The sequence below is a fragment of the Kogia breviceps genome, chromosome 2 (assembly GCF_026419965.1).
Source record: "Kogia breviceps isolate mKogBre1 chromosome 2, mKogBre1 haplotype 1, whole genome shotgun sequence".
Lineage (NCBI taxonomy): Eukaryota > Metazoa > Chordata > Mammalia > Artiodactyla > Physeteridae > Kogia > Kogia breviceps.
In genome coordinates, this window is record NC_081311.1 from 52,754,257 (window position 1) to 52,781,286 (window position 27,030).

The following is a 27,030-nucleotide window of genomic DNA, read 5'->3' on the forward strand; positions in this document are numbered from 1 at the left end:
TTCATATACTCACAGGCTATGTGTATTTTCTCTTCCCTATCAAGCCTAATTTTTCTATTGGAATTTTTGCTGTTTTTGTACTGATCTCTAGAATACTAATCTGATATGTGTTATATGTAGTGAAAACGTCCTGTCCTAGTTTGTGACTTGTGTTTTCACTCTTATGTAGTCTTTTGACATAGACAAGGTCTTAATTTTAATACAATAATTTTTATTAAGCTCTTACTTAATGAATAGGATTTTTATGCCCTATTTAATAAATAAAGATAAATCGCAGCAATATCTTTTTGGATCTACCTCCTAGAGCAATGAAAAGGAAAACAAAAATAAACAATTGGGACCTAATTAAACTTAAAAGCTTTTGCACAGCAAAGGAAACCATAAACAAAACAAAAAGACAACCCAAAGAATGGGAGAAAATATTTGCAAATGATGCGACTGACGAAGGGATTTATCGCCAAAATATACAAACATCTCATGCAGCTCAACAGCAAAAAAACAAACAAACCAATCAAAAAATGGACAGAAGATCTAAATAAACTTTTCACCAAAGCAAACATACAGATGGCCAAAAAGCACATGAAAAGATGCTCAACACTGTTAATTGTTAAAGAAATGCAAATCAAAACTACAATGAGGTATCACCTCACACCGGTCAGAATGGCCATCATAAAAAAGTCTACAAACAATAAAGAGTGGGTGTGGAGAAAAGGGAACCCTCCTACACTGCTAGTGGGAATGTAAATTGGTACAACCATTACAGAGAACAGTATGGAGGTTTCTTAAAAAGCTAGAAATAGAACTACCATATGATCCAGCAATCCCACTCCTGGGCATATAGCCAGAGAAAACCATAATTCAAAAAGATACATGCACCCCAATGTTCACTGAAGCACTGTTTACAATACTCAAGACATGGAAGAAACCTAAATGTCCACTGACAGATGAATGTATAAAGAAGATGTGGTACATATATTCAATGGAATATTACTCATCCATAAAAAGAATGAAATAATGCCATTTGCAGCAACATAGATGTATCTAGAAATTATCATACTAAGTGAAGTCAAAGACAAACAACTTATGATATCACTTATATGTGGAACCTAAAAAAAATGATATAAATAAATTTATTTATAAAACAGAAACAGACTCACAGACTTAACAAACTTATGGTTACCAAAGGGGAAAGGTTGGGGGGGTAGATAAATTAGGAGTTTGGTATTAACATATACACATTACTATATATAAAATAAACAATCAACAAGGCTATTGTATAGCACAAGGAACACTACTCAGTACTCTGTAATGGCCTATATGGGAAAAGAATCTGAAAAAGAATAGATATATGTATATGTATTGATAAAACTAAATCACTTTGCTGTACCCCTGAAACTAACACAACATTGTAAATCAAATATACTCCAATATAAATAAAATTTTTAAAAATTAATTAAAGTATCCAATTTTTCAATTATTTATTTTATAGTCCATCCTTTGCCAACTGATCCACAGTTGCCTCTTTGTCAGGATTCAAGTTTCCATATATGCTAGAGTCAGCATTTATGTTCTTTCTTTTGTTCCCTTAGCTATTTGTCCATCCATGTATTGATACTAATATGCTGCTATCTTTGTACTAATTCTTGATACCTGGGAGGGTAAATGCTCTAGCTTGTTCTTCTTCAAGCTATATATATTTTTGTCCTTCTTGTCATTTTGCTCCTCAAAAAATAAAAAGGCTGCATCTTTGCATCTTTTTATATCTCTTGTTAGATTTATTGGTACTACTGTATTTGCTTCCAGAGTAAATATTTTTTTGTGTTATAAAAAACTGCAATTGATTTTTTTTTTTTTTCGGTATGCAGGCCTCTCACTGTTGTGGCCTCTCCCATTGCAGAGCACAGGCTCTGGATGCGCAGGCTCAGCAGCCATGGCTCATGGGCTGTAATACAGCTGCTCTGTGGCATGTGGGATCTTCCTGGACCGGGGCATGAACCCATGTCCCCTGCATCGGCATGCGGACTCTCAACCACTGCGCCACCAGGAAAGCCCTGCAATTGATTTTTTATGTTGATGTTTTTAACAAACAATTTTGCTAAATTATTTGTTAATTCTAATAATCACATGCAGATTCTTTTGAGCAATAGTTATCACTGCCAAGTAATGACAAGTTTCTCTCTTTTGTTGTTACTCTTTTTCTTGTCTGACTACACTGACAATAAATTTCCAGTACAATACTGAACAAGAATGGAAGTCATGGGCATCTTCTCTTGTTTCTGATGCCAAAGGGACATCTTGCAAAATTTACCATCAAGTAGAATATAATATACAAATGTAAGGAGCATATTAACACAAGAAAGGAAAGGATTCTTCCATAGTGACTTGGCTGTTTTATCATTTTTTTGATATACAAAGATGTTAAGGATTTTTTGAGAAAATTCCCTTCCACTTTTAGTTTGAAAAGTGTCATGGTATACACTAGGCTTATTAATTTTTTTGCTTCTCTCAACATCATCATTTTTTCTCCTTTATTCTTCTAATATGGTGAATTATGCTAGTACATTTGCTAATATTAAAACAAACTTGCATTTCAGGAATAAACAAAAATTGATCAAGTGATATGATCTTTTGTATACTTTGCTGGATTTAGATTGCTCTTTCCTTACTTGCACTGTTTTTGTCAGGTTTTGGCTTTAAGGTTATGCTAGCCACTTAAAATGAATTTTGAAGTATTTTCTCTTTTCAATTCTCTGGAAGAGGCTGAGTAAATTAAAATTACCTGTTTCTGGTATATTACAAAGAACTCATTTACAAAGTCAACTGAGCATGGTGTTTTCCATTAGGATAAGTTTGTAATAACCAAGTTTTGGCTCTTCCAATCCTCTCTTTTGTGTGATAATTAAAAATTTATTTCTTGTATCCTTTATTGGTTACTTCTATTATTTTAAATTTATTATGGCTTATATTTTCTAACTTCTTGTGGTGAAAAGTTTGGCTCAGTACATTGGATCTCTGGATTTCTAACATAAAAAAGGTCAATGTATTTACCTCTCAGAACAGCATTAGCTTTATCCTACGCATTTTGATGTGAAGTATTTTTATTTTCTTCCTTTATCTAAAATTAGTTATAAGTGTGTTATAGCCCCTAATCATGAGAGGCATAAGTGATCCTCTTTTTGTTATTGATTTTTAACTTTTTTGCATTGTGGATAGAGACTACAGTATGCATAATATTAAATCTTGAAATTTGTTTAGACTAGCCTTATGGGCTAGAGTGTTGTCATTTTTATAAATGTTAGATATATTCTTGGAAAGAAGATATACTCTCCAAATGTTGAGTATAATATTCATTAGGTGTCCATTAAATCAAGTTTGTTATTCATACTCTTTATACTGTATATAAGCCTTTGGATTTTTTTGTTTGTTTCTTTAACCTAAGAAACAAGGGAGGTATGTTAAGACCTCATCTTATGGTATAAATATTTAAATGTGTCCTGTATACTATCAATATTACAGATATATAGAAATGTGCATATACATATTTTTACCTTTATATATTTTGAGGTTATATAAAGGTAAAAAGTTATATTGTGTGGTACATATAACTTTACAATTTCATATCTTCCTAGTTAAGTGAACATTTTATTATTAACTAGTGAGAATCTTGTCTCTAGTAAACTTTCTTCAAATTTTACTTTAATATCAATAATACTTCATCGGCATTATTCTGGTTATTATTTGCCTGGTGTGTGTTTCCATTAATTATGATTATTTACATTTTTAAAATTTATTTTTAACATTTTTAATGTGTCTTCTATTTGAAACTCTTTTGATTTATTGTTTTCTTGTTCTTTTTTTTATTCTTTACTTGCCTTATTCTGGCTGGACTGAGGAATTTTTGTTTTTAGATCTAAGAAAGTCTATAATTAATCAATATGTCTCAATTTTTTCAGAGTAAAATAAGACCCAAATTACAATTATACAAATGAATTAAAAATATCCTTAAAAAATAGAACACCTGGGCTTCCCTGGTGGCGCAGTGGTTGCGAGTCCGCCTGCCGATGCAGGGGACATGGGTTCGTGCCCCGGTCCGGGAAGATCCCACATGCCGCGGAGCGGCTGAGCCCGTGAGCCATGGCCGCTGAGCCTGCGCGTCCGGAGCCTGTGCTCCGCAATGGGAGAGGCCACAACAGTGAGAGGCCCGCGTACAGCAAAAAAAAAAAAAATAGAACACCTAAATCTAGCAGTTGGAAAAAAGTATAATATATCACAACTAAGCTGGGTTTATTCTAGGATTGCAAAACTGACAACACTTGAAAATAATCAATTTAGCTGACCATATTAATAAACTAAAGGGTAACTCATATAATGAGATCAACAGAGTCAGACAGAGTCTTTGGTAAAATTTGATGCAAATTTATAATTAAAAAAAAACTTTACAAACTAAAAATAGAAAGGCATTTTCTTATTGTGATAGCACGTGGTATTAAAGCCATAAGCAAACATCATAATTAGTGATAAAATGTCAAAAGATTCCACTCTGAGATTGGGAATAAGGAAATGAAGCATAGTATCACTATTTTTAATCAATACTGTACTGGAAGTCCTAGCCAGTACAAAAAGATAATAAAAAGAAAAAATATTTACATTTAAGGATAAAAAATAAGGATAAAAATTATTCATATGATATGATTTAATAGACAATCCAAAATGTCTACAGATAAATTATTAGAAGTAATAAGTAAGTATAGTAAGGTTGTTAGATATAAAGTCAGTGTATAAAAATCAATCTGGGGCTTCCCTGCTGGCGCAGCAGTTGAGAGTCTGCCTGCCGATGCAGGGGACACGGGTTTGTGTCCCAGTCCGGGAAGATCCCACATGCTGCGGAGCGGCTGGGCCCGTGAGCCATGGCCGCTGAGCCTGTGCGTCCGGAGCCTGTGCTGCAACGGGAGAGGCCACAACAGTGAGAGGTGCGCGTACCACAAAAAAAAAAAAAAAAAATCAATCTAATTTCTCTACAGCAAAAACAAAGAACAATTTAAAAAGTGATACTGTTTATAACAGCATAAAAATTTAAATATCAAGGGATAAATCTAACAAAGATGTGCAAAACCTCTGGGCAGAAATCTATAAAACATTATTGAGAAAAAGTTTAAAGAAGATCTAAAGAAGTGAAGGGCTATACTGCGATCATGAATTAGAAGATTTAAGTTTTAAAGTTTTACAAGTACTTTCCTAACTCATCTGCAGATTTAATGTAATTTCAATGAAAATCAAAATAATTTTTTTTTCCATTTTTAAAAGTTGATTGTAAAATGTATACAAAAACACAATTAGCCCAAGATAACCAAGACACCCTAGGATAAGAATAAGTTTGACTTACTTGATCTTACAGAAATACAGACTTATTATAAAGCTGTAAATTATCTTATATAAATGATTACTGTAAGAAACTGATAAGAAAATAAGAAAATCCTTTGGTAAACAAGTGAGAGATCTAACAAATACTTCACACAGGTTATCGGAATGTCAAATAAATATGAAAATGTACTCAAACTCCCATTTTGGAAAGACAAATGAGATACTATTACACATAGAGTAGAATGGCAAAATATTAAAACTAGGGACCATTTCAGATGTGGCAGAGAATATAGAGTAACAGAAATTTTTCCACAATTCTGGTTGGAATGTAAATCAGTTTAACCTCTTTGGGAAAATAAATGACAAAACAACAAAACCATTGAAAAAACAGAAGTTTGCATTATCTGTTAAATGTGAAGATAAGTACACTCCATGGCCCAACAATAGTAAATGGAAATGAATACACATTTATACAAATATGGCTAATGAAATGTTCAAGGCAGAATTATTTATAATATTCTAAGATTAGGAAAAAAAACAAAGGTCAATGAACAGTAGAATAGATGAATAAATTATTATATATTCATACAATGAATATATATTCAAATATGTATATTAATATACAATTAATAAGGCTAAATTAAACTACAGTGTTCAGGCGAGAAAATGCTAAACACAGGCAAGAAAATAGATACCATAATAGGATATTGATTGATTTTTTTTTTTCTTTTTGAGAGGATTCTGTGGTTTGGAAGAGGCAAGTGATTGGCTTCTAAATAGCCAGAAGTGTTTATTTCCTTGAACTAGATGCTTACATGGTTTTGTGCTTTATATTAAATGTTTAAACTTCACACTTATCATTTTATACACTTTATAAGTTCACATTGAAAAAAATTTTTTTTCTACACAAAAAGGCACTAAAGTTGTTTAGGAAAAAAAATTGCCTAGGAGGGAGATCATGTATATTCTCAATATTTTCTAATAAGGTTTCCATAGCAACTCAAGTAGCATTCGTATAGAGTCTATTAAATTCACTTAAAGTATTGGCTTTTCTGGCTACCTGCCATCAGTCTCAAAATAGAAGTTGTTCAGACTGACAGAGTGATGTCACAAGCTATCTTTGTCAAAACAGAAGATCTATAGAACAGCAACAACTCCTCTAAGGCTGAATTAAATGAAGATGTTGAGAGCAGACCGCTTCTCATCAGCAGGACTCTTGAGAAAACCTCCTATAGAGATTCCTTCAGAGGAAGTGTTGAGCCATGTCAAAGCACCCGACGACCACCACTGCTATATTATGGTTATCTCCACCTTCTAGTCTCCCAAAGACAATGAATGAGACCTGCTTTAGGTTGGAGGTAGTGATTTTGCAACCTCCCTACTCCTTTTTTTTTTTTTTTTTTTCTGTATGTTTGTTTCTGCCAGAAGCACAGCTGCACTAAAGTAGCTTATAGAATTTTAGTGTATGTTGAGGATTCTATAAATTAGAATTGGCCCCTTAAATGTAGACCATTCTAATTTTGGAATATCCATGTGCTCTATGTAAACAGTTTGCCACTGGGTGACATTGACCACCTACTTTAGTATTCCATCTGCTAAACCAACCTCTGCATAGCAAGACCTAAAAAGCATCTCAAAATCACTACATCTAAACATTAATTCTTAATATTTAACCTTCCTTCTTCAAACTCCCTCCTCTCAAGGTCTTGTCCATTCTAATAAGTGGCAACCATCCTTCCACTTACTGAGTCTGAAACTCTGGAAGCATCCTTGATTGCTCTCTCTCTCAAACCCATTATCTGATTTATCAGCAAATCCGGTACATCTCTCCCTTCAATACAGATCCAGAATCTGACTTTAGTTCACCTACTCCACTGCTGAAATTTTTGTGCAGGTCACCATCATGCCACCTCTGGACCTTTGCAATGGCCCCCTACATGATCTGTCTGCCTTTCCGCTTGATAATTCCTGCCTTTTCTCAAAACATAAGCCTTAAGACAGATTTGGCCATTCTGGTGCTCAAACCACTCCAAGGGCTTTCCATTTCATTCATAGCCAACTTCCTTACTATAACCCATAAGGACCTACCTGATCTGGGTTTCTATAATTTCTCTGATCTCATATCCTATGACAGTTCCCCATGCTCACTTTGCTGCAGACACACAGATCTTTCATTCTTGAATTTGGCCTTTCCTCTGCCTGGAAATCTCCCCAGAAATCCACGGAGCTTGTTCTTTCACTTCAATCTTTAATGTTACTTTCTCACTGAGTCTTTCCCTGGTACTCTATTTAGAAAAGCAACTCCTTGTACTGACACTCCCTACCTTCTTCTCCACTTTTCTTTTTCATCCTTAGGACTCATTAGAGTCCTACATGCTTATTTGTTTTGTTTATATTGTTTCCATTACTAGAATATTAGCTCCACAGAGGTAGGAATGTCTGTTTTAATCATTCTGCATCCCCGATGCCTATTCAATGACTGGCATTTAGTAAGTGCTCATACATTATTGTTAAATAAGTAAATGACTAAACAGTTGCCAAAATGTATCACACTGATCACTTATACTCCAAGAGTTAACAATTGTTCCTTAAAAAGATTTTTTTGTGGTCAAAAAGGTTCGGGGACTTTGAAAATTCCATTTTGCCCTTGGAGTTCCATAAAGAATATTTTCATAGTAATGGATATAAGAATTTATATAATTTGAAAGCAAATGTTTAATTTTTTTTAACACAGCACTTCCTCGACATGTTTGATCACAGAATTCTCTTTTGTACATATGTAACCACATATTTATTTTTGAATTTTATACCATATGAGTGTGTGCCTCTGTGTGTGTGTGTATGTGTGTATAAAACACCACTTAATACCTCTAAAGAACACACCTTAAGAAATTCTATATTAGAATATAGAATTGGATTTGTCTCCAAGTTCAATTTCATTGAACCAGTTTATGCCTCTTTATAATTTCTAATCATCTGGCTCCATTTAGCCAAGGAAAATAGCACAAAAAGAGAGCTCTTATAGTCTTCGTTCACTGTACTATGATGCCATGATGTGTTAGTATTTCTTAAAAAAATAGTCTGTAGATTTATCTTGCAAGTTAAATTGTAACTTAAATAAATGTAAATAAATGTGTCTTATTCAAAATACCTCAGTAATGCAAACTGCCCTTGTAAAAATAACTGAAGTGCCAGCCAGGTTAACTGGGTTTGACTTCTGTCTCTACCACAAATTAGTTTTATATAAGTTGTAATTATTTTGATTAGGCTCTGCCTTTGTTCTCAAAGAAGAACAGGCTTACAGATCCCCCACATGCTCAGCTTTTCACATAGTCCAGTTTCCTAATTTGTGAAGTGGTGTCAATATTTGCATCAGAGAAGATTAACAGAGATAGAGTTTGTACAGGCTCTGGCATAGTGCCTCACTCATTGCAGTTGCTGGGAAAATACTAGTCCCTTTACCTTCCATTAATTGTCTGTTTCAATACAGTAAATTTGGCTTTACAAAATGAGCTATAAACATAAAGTACACAAAATACATCCAGATGAATATACCTATGATTTATACGTGTCATGCTTTCATGCACATTTTTCTAATTACCTTAGAGCAAATTATAAAACAAAGCCTCCAGTTGAAGCTCAATTATGATTGCCGATTCTAACAATTTGCTCTATACAGCAGGAGTTAGAAAACTTAATTCTGAGCCAAGTACTCTCTAATTTGCCATAAACTCTTTCAACCATACTTTTTCTTTAGTTTAGTTTTTCAATGTGAAAGAATTTTAAACATCATCTAGGTAAGAATAGGATAACACTTCCAGTGGAATAGAAGGTGATGCTAGGGTATGTAAAGGCTTTAAAAGTTATTTAATGAAATCCAGTCTTCCAACGACATTTAATAAGAACCTGCTATATCCTCATCTCTGAGCTGGGCACAGGGGACCCACAGATAAATGCAGCACAGACACTCCATGAAACTGGCAATGCAATATGAGGATCAAAGAGTAGGAACGACTGGCTCTTGCTACACCGTATCTTCAGCCAGATCAAAACAATGGATGCAAAGACATTTTCCAAGAAACTGAATTTCCAAGAAATTTCTGAAGGGTGGGAACTACATCTGTATTAAGGCATTTTTGTTAATTAAAATGGTTTTACAGAGGTGTCATCAAACCTCAATGAGGTCTTACAGAATCCTCGCTGAAGAAGGAATACAACTATCTAGTTATCTAGATGTAAACAGCACTGGATTAAAAGGATGGGAAATTTAAATTGGCTGCTGTGGAAAGATAATAGCACTAAGGATGGAATTATAAGACCATTCCTAGTAGCAGGTAGTCAATAAATGCTTGCTGTTGATTCCCAGCTTTGTCTCTAGCTACTTGAGTACAAGCAAGTCTTAACATCGCTAGGCATCAGTTCATAACAAAAATAGGACTCTGGATGCCAGACTCAAATGTCTCAAAGATCACTCTGACCCAAGTGACTATTATAACTAGTCACAGAAATATTCTAAATAAATTGATGGCACTGGAAATACTAAACCTCAAACTCCTGAGTGTGTTTGTCCCACTATTCAAATCAGTAAGTCAGTTAGAAAAGATAACATGATACATTTAAAATGGTTTTCATTTCACTGAAAAAACCTCAAAACATATTGAAACAATTTGAATTTTAAAAAGAGTTCAGATTTGTCACAAGTATATCCCCCTTCCTACAAAAGGACTTTCAAACTCATATATATGAAAAGTGTTGCTGGTGAGAGTTGAGCTCCAAGTAAAATGAATGAATGAATGAATGAATGAATGAATGAATAAATAAGGAAGGGAAATTGAGGGCATATAAAAAGAAGACAGATGATAGGAGAAAAAAATAATCCACTCTTCTATGAAACAATGTCGAAACCAAGGAAATGAAATCATCTTTACTTCATGAAAAAATATCTTTGATAGAAAAATGCAGAAGGATAAAAAAGCTCTTATGGCATTTTCAATAATAGATATTCATACATATGAGTTAGCATCTGTGTATGACAGAATCTCAAACTGAACCAGATCTTAAACACTTTCAAAGTTTAAAAGGGGGTTCCATTTCCGGGTGACATCCAGAAAAATTTCCCCATAAGAAGTTCTATAATTCCTGATTTCATCAAAATCTGGATGTTACAGTGCTCCTATTGCAATTGGCTTCCAATATATATTTTATTTTAAAAATGCTTTTGAAGTTCAGTACTGACAAATTACACAGTTTGTATTTAGTGTTAAGCATGCAGTCTCACTTTTTATATAAATGGTGGTTCTACAAACTGAAGTTACTTTTTAAACTAGCAGAAATGGCAATGTGTTCATAATATATTTAATGAATAATAGTATTCATTACCTATTGCTCTTTCAATAATGGTAACTTGACAGTACCCTCAGCTTCCTAGGATACTGAGTATAATAATTCAATATCTCCCTGCACATCATAGCCCTCAGAGAAAAGTCTAGCTTTTCCAAGGCTAAATCCTTTAATGTCCATGGTTCAGCTACTAGAACATCATGCCTTTGCAACCTGTGTCATAATTCTGTTGGAGCACTCAGTGATTTCTCAGTAGTAAAATATATAAATGGCCATGCATGGGGGGAAAAAACTTTATAAAAAGTTACAGGTAAGAGATTATTCTTCTTGGATAGAAGACTGACTTTACCAAATCTAAGACATTTTTCTGTCATAACATTAAGCCAAAGAAAGAAGATTTTGAAATTTGCAACTGTAGTTCTGAGATTGCAATCCCATTTTTACAACTAACCATAAACATTAAAGAACATCCACGCCTGTCACATGAGCACATTGTCAGTGCGTGTTATCTAAAAATCAGAATGACTGAAAGAGTTCAAGTTATTATAAGGTACCATCAATATACACAAAAGAATCTATGTGTTTTCTACCTGTTAGAGAGAAAAATGGGTTAAAACAGATATGACAAATGATAGAAGTAAATGTAAAGTCTTATATTTTGAAGGTAAATCTATTATATAAACAGAAGCTGGTAAAAGGCAGCCCTAGACTAGTTCCCTAAAAGTGATCCAAAGATACTTTTGTCAACTAAAAACTGCATTGGACAATTGCAGCTTTATGACACCAGTGCCTTAAAAAAAAAAAAAAAAAACTCAAGGAAATTTTTAATGGTAGATATATAGAACTAGGCATAAACCCATTATGTTTATATCTCTTATACAACTATAAAGCCAAAACGAATTACAAAATAAATCTAAACAAAATTCCAATACCAATAAAACTCAACATTAAAAAAAAAAACAGGATTGCACACCATATCCTCTACTATGTAACATGTGCATATATATTTAGGAAAGTGGCTGGGGAGAAAAAAAAACTATAGAAAACTGCTTAAAAAATGCCCCCTGGATGGAGATAAAATAAGCAAATCATATTATAAATTGAATGAGTAAAATTACAGTGTACCAAGAATGAAAGAGAAGATAAATTAAGATATTTTGAAGCATATACTGCATATGGGCTACTATACATTTATGATATGCATTATCTCATATAAATTTCAAAATACCTTGGGAAATTAGACTTCTGAAGAGGTTCTGACAAACCATAATTTTCCAGAAAAAATGTGCAGGAAAGAAAGAGTTGAAAATAATATCAAAACAAGTACTTTTGACCCTTGAGCAACATGGGAGTTAGGGGCGCTGACCCATCACACAACAGAAAATCCGTGTATAACTTATAGTTGGCCCTCCATATACACAGTTACCCTGTATCTGAAGATTCAACAACTGAGGAACATGTAGTACTGTAGTCTTTACTATTAAAAAAAATTTCTAGTATAATCCTCACCATTCAAACGCTGTATTACTCAGGAGATAAGATTTAGAAATAGGCCATGATAACTATCTTGAAGTATTAGATGGAATATTAGGCAAAGGAACAGTTTCAAGAACAGATATAGGTTGACTGGAGAAACTACTTTCATCCATTCCAACAGTTGTTGGAATATGTACTGTTATTATCCCTGTCTTTATACAAGAAAACGGAGGCCTACGGAAGATAATGTAACCAAAAGTCACAACACTAGTAAGTAAAAGAATGAGGATTAAGTCCCAGGAATCTATGACTTTATGGCACTGGTACGGGGAGCCAGGCTTCCTTTCAATATAAAGAACTGATCAGTTAAAAGGGACAGGTTCAACCAGAAAGATTATGGTGTGTTCAAGGAAGCAAGTGTGACTTTGTTTGAGAATGGTGTGGGTAGAGGAGATGAGGTTAGATAAGTGAGGCTAGATGGGCCTAAGATGCGCTGGTACTTGGTATGCTCTGCTGTCCCAGGCTTCAAAAGGCTGCCATGGTGGAATCTGACAAAAAATCAAGGAACAACGTAAGATTTCCTTAGACAACAGGGATTCCAAGACCCTGCAAATAATACCACAAACATCTATTCTATCCATGCAAAAGATTTGTCATTTTCCTGGGCTGTGATAGGCAGAAGGTCTGATTCCATGTGGGGCTTAGGAGAGATAGAGGTCCACATCTGGAGTAGCTGCTGCCCTCTCTCAACTATCTTCTCGGCAACGTCCTCAGAAGGCAACCAAGGAACCAGGAAAGGGCAGGTGTCGGGAAAGTGCTGGACGTGACTGCCAAAGCAGACAGCTGGTACACCCTCTATTTTGGAGGGTTTATGAACACACACACACACACACACAGACATGCAGATCAGTAAACAAACAGGGCAAACACAGTGCAACAAATTAGGGAATGAAGAAAGGGAGGACATAATCTAAGTGACTAATATACGTCAATAAATGCATACATGGTTTGTTATATCATCCATCTTTATATTTATGAACCTTGAGAGAGATATTAGTCTTCACACATGGGGATGGATAGAAAGACAGAGATAGCCCATATCCCACAGCAGATAGAAGATGAAGTCAAGATTTGATGCACATCTGCCTGGCTTCAGAGTATATATATTTCTCCATTACACTGCTTGAATACCATAGCATCTCTTTTTCTCAAAGCTGTAGAAAAGTGGAATAACTGAAACACTGCTTTGATTCCACAGAACAACTCCAGAAAATAGATACCTTATTTTTTTTTCTGGTAGGAACAAAACTCTCCATATTCTCATACAAACATGTTTATGACTGAAGTTAGCAGCCTGAATATAATGAGGAAATGAATAGGTGGTGAACAGATAAAGACACAGCTGTTATTACTTCATTAATATTGCCTTGAATGACATCTTTTGGTAAGTTAAATGCTACCCTCTTTCTCAAAAGCTGATCAACTAAGTTATCATGCTACCATTTATTTTCTGAAGCGTCCGTATTTGAAGTGTTAAGCCATTTCACTCACAATAACAACTTGACTTTAAAATATTTCAATTGCTCTGACAGCAAGACCCATCATGCTCAGAACGGAGTTCATAGGTTGCATTTGCCATGCTAAACAACTATACCTTCCCAGAGATAATCTGGAAACAGCTTAGTATTATTTTTGACTAATTCTCATCATGTAACAAGCAGTTATCCATGGAGATTCACAGAGCACTCTGTGAATTCACAGATTCACTCCAATTTCCCCTGCTCGTCTCCCCCATTGATTCTACTTATCTTTTTACACTCCTTATAACAATTTTAATTCAGCCTTCCTGGGGAGTGAAGTGTGAGATAGAAATGGGTCGGGAGGGGGCATGCCTCACCATGTTTACAGCCCTAAACCTAGGGTTACCAGATAAAATACTCAAAATTGAGTTGATTTGGATTTTACGTAAGCAACAAATAAGTTTTTATATAAATACGCCCCACTAAATTCAACAACATGTCTATACTAAACAATTATTGGTTGTGTATCTGAAATTCAAATTTAAGCGGATGCCCTGCATTTTATTTGCTAAGTCTGGCAACCCAACCCATCATGCACTTTCTATAGCTGAGGCCCTGGTTGAGTATATGTATGTCCTCAACTCAGTATGATGGAAATATTAATAAAGGGAATGCAGCCATCCTGCATAACCAGATTGAAGATATAAAGACGTCTCTTTAGAACCAAATTCTGAAAGGGGATCTCCAGACTTAACAGATATTGCTCTTTTTAAAGAACTGACCCTGAAAACTTAGCTGACATTTCCTGGAATGTCCTGGAAAATGGTCCCCATTCTATAAGATAACATTAACGTTCAGTTTCCCCTTTCCAGAAGTAACAGAGTGATGGAGACAGACTAAAGGGAAACCTCAGATGGCATTTGGGTCAGAAATCCACATCACTGAAGTCGCTCCCAGGAGGAACAGTAGTTACAATAGCTCATTTGACTGAGCACTTAATAAGTGCCAGGTTTTGCGCTAAGTGCTTTATATGCCTTACGTATTTTGATCTTTCCAACAACTCTCTGAGATTGATTAGGCCATCATCCCTTTTACACAGATTGGAAGCTGCAAGATTAGAGATGATAAATCTCTGGCCCTAGGTTATACATTTACTAAAAGGTGGATCCAGAATTAAATCAAGTCTGCCTGTCCCTTTATGTCAAAGTTTCTCACCTTGTAGGCAGAGATCTCCTACATCAAATGTTAAAACCAAGAGCCTGGGGTCCATCCCAGAACTACCTAATCAGATATCTAAAGCTGAAAACAGGAATTTACATCTGTAAAAAGCTTCCCAGGGCCTGGGATGAAAGTGAAAATTGAAAGCTCTTGAATTATGTTATTTTGATTACGTAGGTTATTCCATTATTCTGTTTCTCAAACTGCAACCATGACACTCACAGAAAGCACAGACCTGTCAGCAGTAACAACCAATTTATGAGCTATTCTATGAGAAGATACCTGGTCAATCAGGATCCTCTAGGACACTGGCCCACTTCTAGGGCTGCACAGAACACCTGAATGAGCTGAAAGCCACACCTCTGAAATGCTACACTTCCCTCAAAGAGCAGTTCAACGTCCATTATGGCCATGGCTCTGCTCACTGCACCTCAGCCCCACTGCTTGCCCAGGTGTTCTTCCTTTGCTTATTTCTCTATGCTTGACACAGATAAATGGGCATTCATCTATATAATGTTGACAGCGTTATTCAAAGAGCAAGCATTTGGTGAAGATTTGAAGTAAAATCCTGAGCTTGGCCCAATAGCTGGGATTTTGCATGCAGTGCCTTCAGGCAACCTCTATGCACAGCTACTGACAGAATGAGCTATTTAAGGGAAATCTGATCACTCCCTGCTTGAAACCGCTGAAGGCTCTTTCACAACAAGATAAAGTTATACTTCTTTCAAAGTGCATTCTAAGGTCATCATAATCTGCTGTGACCTGACTGACCAACCATACCACCTGCCACACTGCCTTTCATGTGTATTACTTTCTCGAATTACCTGGGTCTTGCCATTTCCTACAATTCTCCTGCTCCTCCATCTCTTATTTATCTGTGTTCTTCCTTGTTCCTTTCCCTCCTCTTCCCTTCTGTCATCTCCCAGCTGCGGGAATACTTTTTATCCTTCCACATAAAGACGTCCCTAACTGTTCGAATGAGATGTGGGTACGCCTCCCTCTCTGTTCCTTTCTCCCAGGATTTACCAGAGTATGGTCCCTAAGACCCTAGCTCTAAGAAACATGCTTCTCTGGAAAAATAATTCAGAAAATGTTGCCTCCTATAATCCTCTTGCTGAGAGTTATGAATAGATAGAAGTATACCAAAGGCTTTGTGAAATTATGCAACAGAGGTACAGAACCTAGTGTTTCCCACATGTATGTGAACTCAAACCCTATTTACCAAGTATTAACATCTTGCAGATGTTTGAGAAACCCCTTCTTGCATTTTGTAAAAAATAATAATAATAATAATAATAATAAATAAAAGAAACACCAAAACTTCAATTAAAGTCTTTTTTGCACTGAACTGCAATGATTGGTTTGCATATCTGTTCCACACACTGAATTGTGAATTTCTTGAGAGTCTGTTGTACTTGTCTTTGTGTTGCTCTGGGCTGGCACATGACCTGACTTTCCAAAGGGGCTCCACACATTCCAATTGGCTGAACCACTGAGAGCTCACGAAGTAGACTCTCTGTTTATTGAGAAGCAGCAGTATCATATTCACTTTGTTGCATCTTCAGATGTTCTATCCAACATCCTTTTTTTTTTTTCCCCTCTCTTCTATTCCACAGATTCATCCTGGCTCCCGAAGCAATGGTCAGGGAGAATGGGATATAAAAGACCATTTGTTTTTTTTAACTCTTTGGGATTTACTTTCCAATGACAATCTGAACTTCTTTGTTCTTTTTTTTTTTCACTTTCTTCTTTTTTCTAGAACATTTCAGAAGACCTTTGGAACCTTCTATCAACTAATGCACATTTTAGATAATTGGTATATAAATGTAATTAACTTGATACTGGTTAAGATCTCAAATTCTTTTGAGTCCAATTTGACAATCCAAAGTCCAATCCTTTCTGTTAGATCTTAATTCAGTCTGTTAGAGTACAATCACACTTCATAAAATGTTCAATACTTTTATGAGTGTCTAATCTATGTCTTTTTTTTATTCCATTAGTAAAAATGTTTCCATAGAGGCCACCAAAAGTTCCACTCATGGCTGATCTTGATCCTCCATACAGCATTTTATTGCCCCAAATCTACTTACCATTATATTGGTATAATCCATGCTTCACCATATTACAAAAGAAGTTGATGACAGCCTACCCAAGGTTTTGCTACAGTCTATATGTTCATTATCTACACAGAAACTCCCAATCTAGTCATTTAGCAGCTTTATGAAAAATTTCCTAACATCAATGTAGCAAAAATGTAGTGGTCCTATGTCACCTTTCAGTGAACAGTCCTGCTTTTTCCAATAGTTCACAACAAATACGTTTCTCAGTGTCTGCCTACAAAACTTCATTAATCAATTCTGGAATCCATTCTATAAATGTATTTACAAAAATGTCCATTTTCTCTTTTGTAGAAACCATAATTAATATATCTGCATATTTTTCCAGTGTATCTCTTGGTTGTAGCTATTCCTCAAAGAGGATCACTGAAAGCATTTGATTCCACCTGGAAATTCTGTCTAAAATAAACTAAAATTCTGAATTTAGTTTATTTGATGAAGTAGTCATGACTTTGTTTAGAGACTTTTACTTCTAAGCACTGGAGGTACCAATATGTGCAAATGACAATTGGCTAATGATATATAAAGCCAAAATATTATCCTTACAATGTTAGATTAATCATATATATAAAGCCAAAATATTATCCTTACACACATGGCTAGGAAGTCTTGGGAAAAAAACAAATTAAATCAAGATATCTCTTATTAGAAAGAAAGTAAGGAAGGAAAGAAAGTAAGGGAGGGAGAGAAAGAGGAAGGAAGGAAGGAAGGAAGAGAGAGAGAAAGAAAGAGAGAGAGAGAAAGGAAGAGAGAGAGAGAGAAAGGAAGGAAGGAAGGAATGAATGAAGGAAGGAAGGAAGGAAGGGAGAGAGGGATGAAAAACCTTGGAGGTGCTTGTGATTAAGAGAACCTTATTATTAGCTCTTGTACTAACACTTATGCTAAAAAAAATTCATAGTATAAGGAGAGGGAGTGGTCATATTGCTAAAGAGAAAAATAAGTGAGCAAACAAGACTGTGTAACTGTTTCTTAAGCAGCATTTTGGGAAACCATTGAGGAGATGGTTCAACTCACTATGCCATCTGGTACATGTCTCTCATCAGAGGAGATGGATGTGTAAAGCTTTTATACCACAATGGCATTCAACAGCAGAGGCACCCAAGTAATGTCACTCAACCATCTGTAATCACCACGAAACCTTCAAATATTGATACACTACAACTTCTGTAGATTATTCTACACAAGAAACTGAAAGTACCAGCCAATGGGAGCCTTTTGTTATACATAACAGTTAAAATTCTGAATGTAAAGCTATAAACTGGAATCTGGTTCATTTTCATTTTTTGTCGCTTGGATAAAGTGAGTTACTACCTAAGATTCTCATGACCTCATGGTACTTGGAAAACATTACTTCTAAAATTTAGAACTAGATACAAAATTGCACTGTCATTTGAAAGATTGCCAGAGTACAACCTCTCTTGAGTAATCCTGAAGCCTTCATGTGTTAGATGCTCAGCAGCTGGTCACCGGCAGAATTCAAGAACTCTGGAGGAAGAGAGACTCTGGTTCAAATCCTGTATTTTCCACTTTCTCTTTGGATTAGATATTCCATCTAAATAGACCTCAGTTTTGCCGTTTATAAGATAGGGATATAAATAGTTTCTACCTCATGCTTTTTTTTTGTTTTTTGAGAGTGCAATGAAATAATGTAAATTTGGTTGCACATGTCAAGCATTAAATAATGGTAACTTACATTACTCTGAGACATCTGCTTTCTCATGTGGTTTAATATAAGAAAAAACTAAACAAGTACCCTTTTGAATGAATCCCCTATACAAACACATTTATCCATAAATTAGCATTTTTTTAAATAAGAAAACAATATATTCAAGTGAATAAAAACATTTCTGTTCCAGATAAGTCTAATTCAGAGATTTCAGCCTAAAGAAGGGGTGGGGGTCCTCATATTTATATCTCTAATGCTGTTTCACAAATTAGGGCATACACATGAATTCATTTGACTGACATATTAGCTTGTTAGATTTAAAGGAACACATACAAATTCATTCATAATAAGCAGTGTAGCTTTAACGAAAGTATCCCCACCTCATATCATCTAAACAGAATTAGAAACTGGTCATTTCTCAGGAGATAATCTTCAGTGCTTACTAAAACATGCTAAAGGTATTATTTTTTACATGAGGGGATGAAGAGATACTAAATATATGGTGAAGTTTGGAGTAATAACTTTCTCAATTCTGAATCTACACATATATTTTAGACAATAAACATTTCTAACCCTCTCCTTATAGGCAACTCAGTATTTCTTTTGTCTTCTTTTTTTTAACTTCAAAACATAGGATTATTTTAGAATATCTTTTTAAGATTATAGTTAAAAATCTGACTTTTCCCAAGTTTTATAAATCTTTTGATTAAAAAATATATATACCAGGGCTTCCCTGGTGGCACAGTGGTTGAGAGTCTGCCTGCCGATGCAGGGGACATGGGTTCGTGCCCCAGTCCGGAAAGATCCCACGTGCAGCGGAGCGGCTAGGCCCGTGAGCCATGGCCGCTGAGCCTGCGTGTCTGGGGCCTGTGCTCCGCAACGGGAGAGGCCACAGCAGTGAGAGGCCCGCGTACCACAAAAAAAAATAAAAGAGAGAGACTCCATTCATTTAAAAGGAAAGTTCTCAGAAAAAAAAAAAAAAAAGTATATATATATATATATATATATATATATATATATATATATATACACACCAGAGTTTACTTAGACTGCATAAATATATTATGCTATCCTAAACACAATGTCAAATCACAAATGACATTTAACTGGCAGAGTTCATTTTATTTTTTCATATGAGAATGAAAGAAATTTGCATAAAAGATCTCCCACACAATCTTCAATTCTCCCTGTGGTTTGCTAATACATTTGCAAATGGCACTGCACCTGCTTTTATACAAACATCTTTGATGCCTAGAGCATCAAATGCATCAGGGCATTGTCAGAGACACAGCTGCGTAACAAATAGCTCAAATGGATATAATGATATATGCTCCATGATTGAGCACCTGACACAGTAGTGAGATATTTCTCAGATGATAAATCCCTCTTCATGATCAATGCGCCTTCCAAACTTGGCCAGTCTGACATGCCCTTTGGCCGTCTGTCTTGTCTGGATGATTGGTCGGATTTCTCACACAACTCAATGAGTAGTTGTGTTTAGAAAGAAGTTTGTCTGTACCATATCCTGATGTATCCATGCTGTGAGGGTAAGTTTGAATATCTGACCTTGAAAATATCATTTTTTCCTCATGCATTTATGAATGAGTAGGTTACATCATGACTTCAAGAAATATTTTTTGATTATTGGTTTACTATAAACCCTTTTATTTCAAATTTTTTCACAAACACAATTTTGTGTTTTTATGCACCTTCAAATTCCTGTCCTAACTATGCCAGTTAGCTGTATTTTTTAAACTGATACTGTATTCTAGAGCAGTATTTGTTGTTGAACTTTGCATTGTTCCAATCCCAGTGGCATCATTAAAAAAAATTCGTGAATATAATTAAGGAAAAATCTTTTTGAATGCTGACAGTTTTATGGACATTAGGCTTGGCATGGTTTATTCAATAGGATAATTATTTTACTGAAGTTGATGTCCTCTCTTCAGTCCTAAAGTAGTGACACTAGGGAGCTCAGAGACACTGACTGAAACAGCAAGGCTCCCACTAATGTGGAAGCAATGTGGGGCTAGTCTAAATTTGGACTGGAGCAACACTTGGTACAGCTTATCCACTTTGGCTGGTATCCAGCTTAAATTTCTCCCCTCCTGGGAAGATGTTTCTGAATTTCTCCAGCCCATTTAGTGGCTTTTGTTTTTAATTTTTTTCATTGTATTTTGCCTATGCCATTTTAATAGCACTTGTTATGTCACCTCAACTATGTGTAGCTTTCTCTACCTTTAATTTCAGAACCTTTAGTCATTAAGGGATGTGGGTTATATATTTGCATGTTCAAGATCTTATACATATGGCATATAGTAAGTGTGATAAATATATGTTGATTAAATAATAGTAGGATTCTTGAAGTATATGATTTGGAGTTCTCTGCTAGAAATAAGAATTTGTCGAACTTTCTGATGTGTTTATGTTTTGAGTCTGATGAGTAGGAGTGCACACATGACATGGCCATTGGGAATAAAAAGACTTGGGGAAAAGACACGTGTGCTTCAGATCATCACCTTGTGATCAAGTCAAGGAAACAGGAAATTAACATTGCCTAAAGCAAGAATGATGAAAGTTGAGAAGAAAGGTATTCTGAAATTCATTAAAACAGAACTGGCATTGAATACTTGTAGGCACACCAATAAACTGACATAATTAAATTTATAGAGAGTATGCCTACATTTCTGCTTCCCAGCTTCATTTATACCTAGAGATACCATATTATTGTGAGGATATAATCTCCCATGGAACAAATTTTACCCATATGGATTCTAAAATTACAAGTTAAATCTGAAAATATTTATTCCCAAAGCAAGAAACAGAATATTATACATTCAGTTAGAGCAACCTGTGGGGATGAACAGGGTCTAGAATTAGTGAGGCCAGTGAAAACAGTTTATTCATTAAGTCTATAAACCTATTTATCATTCCAAATACTCCTTCATCATTTTCCATTCTCTATGTGCATACTAAGTACTCCCTTTGGCTCTGACTTTGCCCAACCCCTTCCCTCCTAGGCAAACTCTACTGCTGGATTCACTTATTGAGAATCCATTCCCTGTAAAGCTTTATATCTTTAATTTGACTTCACCTTTTATAAGACTCATTATAACATCAGTTAGGCTTGAGATTCATATAGATGAATTACACAATAACCTCTTATTTTTCCCCTACTGGTAACTAAATTATTTTAAATATTTTAAAACAGACCTCTTAATACATATCTTGATTCCATAGCAAATCGTTATACTATAAGGTATAAGTGTCACTGAAAATCCTCAGGGAAAGCCCAATAGGATGATGACTCATATATTTTTTTCAACAGTGATAATTATTATTTATGTAGCAAGTTTAGTTTACTATAACTGTGGCCATACCATTTGTGGGGTTTGATGCTATCCCAGTCCCACACACCACCAGGCAGTGTTTCTTATATCTACAGTCATTCTACTACATAACTTCTGGGAGTCTCTATTCTCTGAGCCAGCAATCACCACAGTCTAGTGGAGCAAATTTCTCTACTGATTAGGCTAAGTACCTGCTATCCTCAAATGACTGTTGATGCTCAACTTCCATGCTGCTAATCCCCACCAACATCAGTAAATGAGGAAAGTACAAACCACATGTCCTTCTCAACAATTTATACTCTACCACATGACCATGCCCATAGTTTTCTGCAATTCTTGGTTCATATGACTACAACCTCCTCTTCATGCCAACAACTTGTTTGAGGACTCCCATGGTGACTACTCATTAATTCCATTCAGATTAGCCATTCCCTATTCATCTCATTACACATCTACCTTACATTCCATAATGCTTCATTTCAATATTACCTTGAATTTCATTGCCCTTATAAGTTTTCATCACATCTATCTACCAAAACCCCAAATCTGCCGTAATTGAGCTGTCTGCTTTTTCTATGATCCAATACCTAGATAATAGAGCACTAATGAGTAATATCACACAACAGGAAGATCAATTTTAATATAAGTATGTCACCACTAATCTCTAATTAACCCTCAAAACTTCCAGAAATATAACTATCAACTTAACATCTTCTCTCAGATATATCAAAGGCACCCAGAACTCAAAATTTCCAAACCTAATCTAGTAAAACATCTCCCATAAATCTGTTCTTCTTCTAGTCTTCTTTTTCAGAAAATGGGCCCACATTTTATCTAAATATGCAAACTATTAAACCCTGCAGTCATCCTTGAAAATCTCCCTTTTCTAACCTTCAGCATCAATTCCTCTCAAATACTGGTTGCTATCAGGTTCCCAATATCTGTCAGTTTTTCCTCTCACATCTTCCATTATCACATGAGTCCAAGCTAATATCATCTTACCTCAAATAGGTCTTAAGAAACTTTAAATTTTATATTTATCAGTTTTATTACCTAATTGTCATCTGAAAGATTCCTAGACTGGAAGCTCCATCAAACCAGCTTTTACGGTCCATTTTTGCTCACTATTTTATCTGTAGTATGTTGCATTTTTTCTTTGCTTAGAGTGAGTAACTGATAAATATTTGCTGAATTAACGGATAAATGGATAGATGAAAACAAGCAAATTTGTAAGTATTATCACAGAGAACATATGCAGGTATAAAGCAAGTATTCACATGTATATCATATAAGAGAAAAACCTGAAGTTCAACAAAAGCTGAGCACGGAGAACCTATGAATTTGGATTCAAATTTGGGTCCTCAGTTTCACTAACTTTAACTCCTGAGTATCTTTCTATTTTAGTACCATGATGCTTATCAATCCTATGGAATGCTTTTTCTTTTCATTTACTTATAATATAGACTCAGAAAAGTATGTCCAATTCTTAATGTAATTATCTATGAGTATAGAAAATAATTACTGTGGAAGGTATTCTAATCCTTTTAAAAACACACCATTCATTACAAATACTTTCAAAATAAATATTTTCACTTTGTAAATGAAAACATTTATAGAGCCCATACTCCAAAATTAAGATTGACCAAAATATATCCAAAGTAGTCATCATGCAAAAGGAAGAAAAATAGAGCAGAAAATAACAAAAACTGATATTTTTAAACCATCACCATTATTTTCTACCATTTATTGAGTGTTTGCCATCTTGCAGACATTGTGCTAAGTAATTTATATGTGCAATAAAATAGGAAATATCGTTATCCCTCTTTACAGATAAGAAAATTGAGAATTAGAGCAAACAATCAAATCCAGGAGCCAAATTCAACTTCTGTAAGGTTCCAAAGCTGCACTTAACATTAAATTGCCTTCCCAATAAGTAGTTAAGTCTTTCATTTTGAGCCATTACTTAGTGAAAAATCGACAAAAACATTTTTTACTACTAATACTACCTGACAGTGAGACATTTCAATTATAATCAGATGGGGAAGGAGAACACGATATACATTATCAAACTTAGCTTTTTCCAGATATTTAAGGAGAAAATTGTTTAGTCTTACCCATGAATTCAATCCCCAAGTGGTCTGCTACACCAAAGTCAGCATATAAGAAAGGAAAACAGAAAAAGAAAAAAGGGTTAGAAAAAATTCCACACAGAAATCAATGCTTATAAGATTGGCCTTTCAAGGCGAGAACTGTGTCTCAATTGTAACACCACGTTTGCTTGTGAAAGATAATTTAGTTTGCCCACAATTAGGGGTGTTTTGAACACTGATTGGTATTTCCCAGTAGCCTGGAATTTAGATGGGATAATATTGCCAAGTATGCTAAGTATAAGTTTAGTCAATAATAAAGGAAAGAAAGAAAAAAAGAAAAAAAAGGAAGGAAGGGAGGGAGGGAGGGAGGAAGAAAAAAAAACTTCATATAAAGCATATCTGGAACTAACGTTATTTTCAGAAGTCATGATATAATATGTAGGTAAAGGACTTCTGCATGACAGGCCTTCACCAGGCACTCTTCACTTTCACACACAAAAAATGATGTTGGATCTTCTCCCCTTTATTTGTCAGATGAAGAAACTGTGCTCTATTGAGACTAAAACTCTTACATGAGGAAGACCCAGGGCATAAATCTAGTCTATCTGACCCTATGGTCCGAAGACCATTAAACTTGATAGCACTTCCTATCAAAAACAAATGGTAGGGCTTCCCTGGTGGCGCAGTGGTTGAGAGTCCGCCTGCTGATGCAGGGCACACGGGTTCATGCCCCGGTCCGGGAAGATCCCACATGCCGCGGAGCGGCTGGGCCCGTGAGCCATGGCCGCGGAGCCTGGGCGTCCGGAGCCTGTGCTCCGCAACGGGAGAGGCCACAACAGTGAGAGGCCTGCATACCACAAAAAAAACCCCACAAAAACACAAACAAACAAACAAAAAACAAATGGTAGATGTGTCCATGTCTGTTCTATGCTCCTATGGACAGCGCACCATTTTGACCACCTAATGTCTGTGATCAACAGAAGGATAAACTGGGCCCTGCTATATCCAGCCATTCATCTTTGGAGATTTGTTTATTTAAATGGTGCTTTCTTTTAATCAATCAGTTATTCACTTATTCACTTTTAAAATTCATTGCATTATTTAATGATGATTTCTGTCATAGTAATATGTTTCTTAAATAAGAATAAATGAAAAAAAAAAAACACAGTATTCCTAAGATCATGTTTATTTCCAAGACTAATTTTGGGCTCCCTTTTATGACTGCTCTATTTAGGAAAGATTTTCTTTTTAAAAAATATGCATTTAGTTATCTTGAATATTTCAATGCCTTTCTTATTTGTAAATAACTCATCTTTAAATTCTATTGTGGTAAAATATATATAACATAAACCTTGTCATTTTGACAAATTTTAAGTGTACAATTCAGTGGTATTAAGTAATTACATTCAAAATGTTGTGTAACCATGACCAATATATTTCCAAAACTTTTCTATCACTCCGATGAGAAACTCTACCCACTAAGAAATAATTTCCCGTTTTCCCCTCCCTGCCCTGTTCCTAGCAACCTCTAATCTACTTTACGTATCTAAGAATCTGCCTGTAAATAGTTCATTTTTTAAGTGATTGGGAATTATTTTAATTGAGAAATATCTCATATAAAGAACTATGGTAATGATGTTTTTTAAAAGTAGATGCATTTCTTCCTTTCCATGGCATTTTTTTCCCTGCTTAATATATACTATGATAGCTATCTAGCACATTTTCATAAAAAGACAAGATTTTTGTTCGTAAGTAATTCAGAAATCAGTAGGAGCCCACAGAGGGAAAGCTTTGAAAATTCTTTTTGATAGTGCTATAATAGAAAATGAGAAAATGTGCATTGGATAGAGTGGCAAAGAATCCATAAAAGCTTGCTCCTGGGAGGAGGAGAATGTGCTTTTTGAATGGAGATTGTAGAAAAGTTGGCTAGACCATGTTTGGGTTCTTGTGTAAAAAAAAAATCTTCATGATTGTGCGCACTTAGGACACTAGAGAGAGACTAAGAGTTGTGGTATTTTAAAGCAGGGATTTGGGTGAGATTACCTATTATGAGACTAAAAGAAAAAAAAAAGGTTGGGAATAAAAAACCTTCTGCCTACAGCCAGAACAGCCATTAGCCCTAGCCTGGTTGAACAAGAACTTTCTAGTAGAATATATAAGATAGATAACCAGCCAGGACCTACTGTATACCACAGGGAACTCTACTCAATATTCTGTGATAACCTATATGAGGAAAGAATCTGAAAAAGAATGAATATATGTGTATTTATAACTGAATCACTTTGCTGTACACCTGAAACTAACACAACATTGTAAATCAACTATACTCCAATAAAATTAAAAAATAAAATTGATGTGGTACAATGGAATATTATTCAGCCTTAAGAAAGAATAATGCCATCTGCAGCAACATGGATGGACCTACAAATTATCATACTAAGTGAAATAAGTCAGAAAGAGAAAGACAAATACCATATGATATCACTTATATGTGGAATCTGAAATATGACACAAATGAACTTATTTACGAAACAAAAAGAGACTCACACATAGAAAACAAATTTATGGTTACCAAAGGGGAAAGGGACCAAAGGGATACAGTAGGAGTCTGGGATTAGCAGGTACAAACTACTACACATAAAACAGATAAACAACAAGCTCCTACTATATAGCGCAGGGAACTATATTCAATGTCCTCTAATAAACCATAATGGAAAAGAATATGTATATATATATCTACAACTGAATCACTGCTGTATGCCAGAAACTAATACAACACTGTAAAATCAACTATACTTCAATTTTAAAAAAAGAGCTTTCTAGTAGAACTGACATGGTTCAGAAATGGCTGGCTGTAGTCTGTTTTGCTGGCAAGTATAACCAATGGTCACT

The 27,030-nt window shown here is 35.1% G+C and overlaps 1 protein-coding gene across 11 annotated transcripts in view; it reads right to left on the bottom strand.

Moving 5' to 3' along the window:
• NRG3 (neuregulin 3) overlaps positions 1–27,030 on the bottom strand; it is a 1,064,095-nt gene that overhangs the window by 103,483 nt on the left and 933,582 nt on the right. For 8 of the 11 annotated variants that reach the window (XM_067025239.1, XM_059052770.2, XM_067025238.1 and 5 more), the window contains exon 4: positions 24,163–24,189. In XM_067025239.1, coding sequence (XP_066881340.1) covers positions 24,163–24,189 — 27 coding nt within the window. The remainder of the gene's footprint in view (positions 1–24,162; positions 24,190–27,030) is intronic. The other 3 variants (XM_067025241.1, XM_067025240.1, XM_067025235.1) reach the window with 1 other exon arrangement.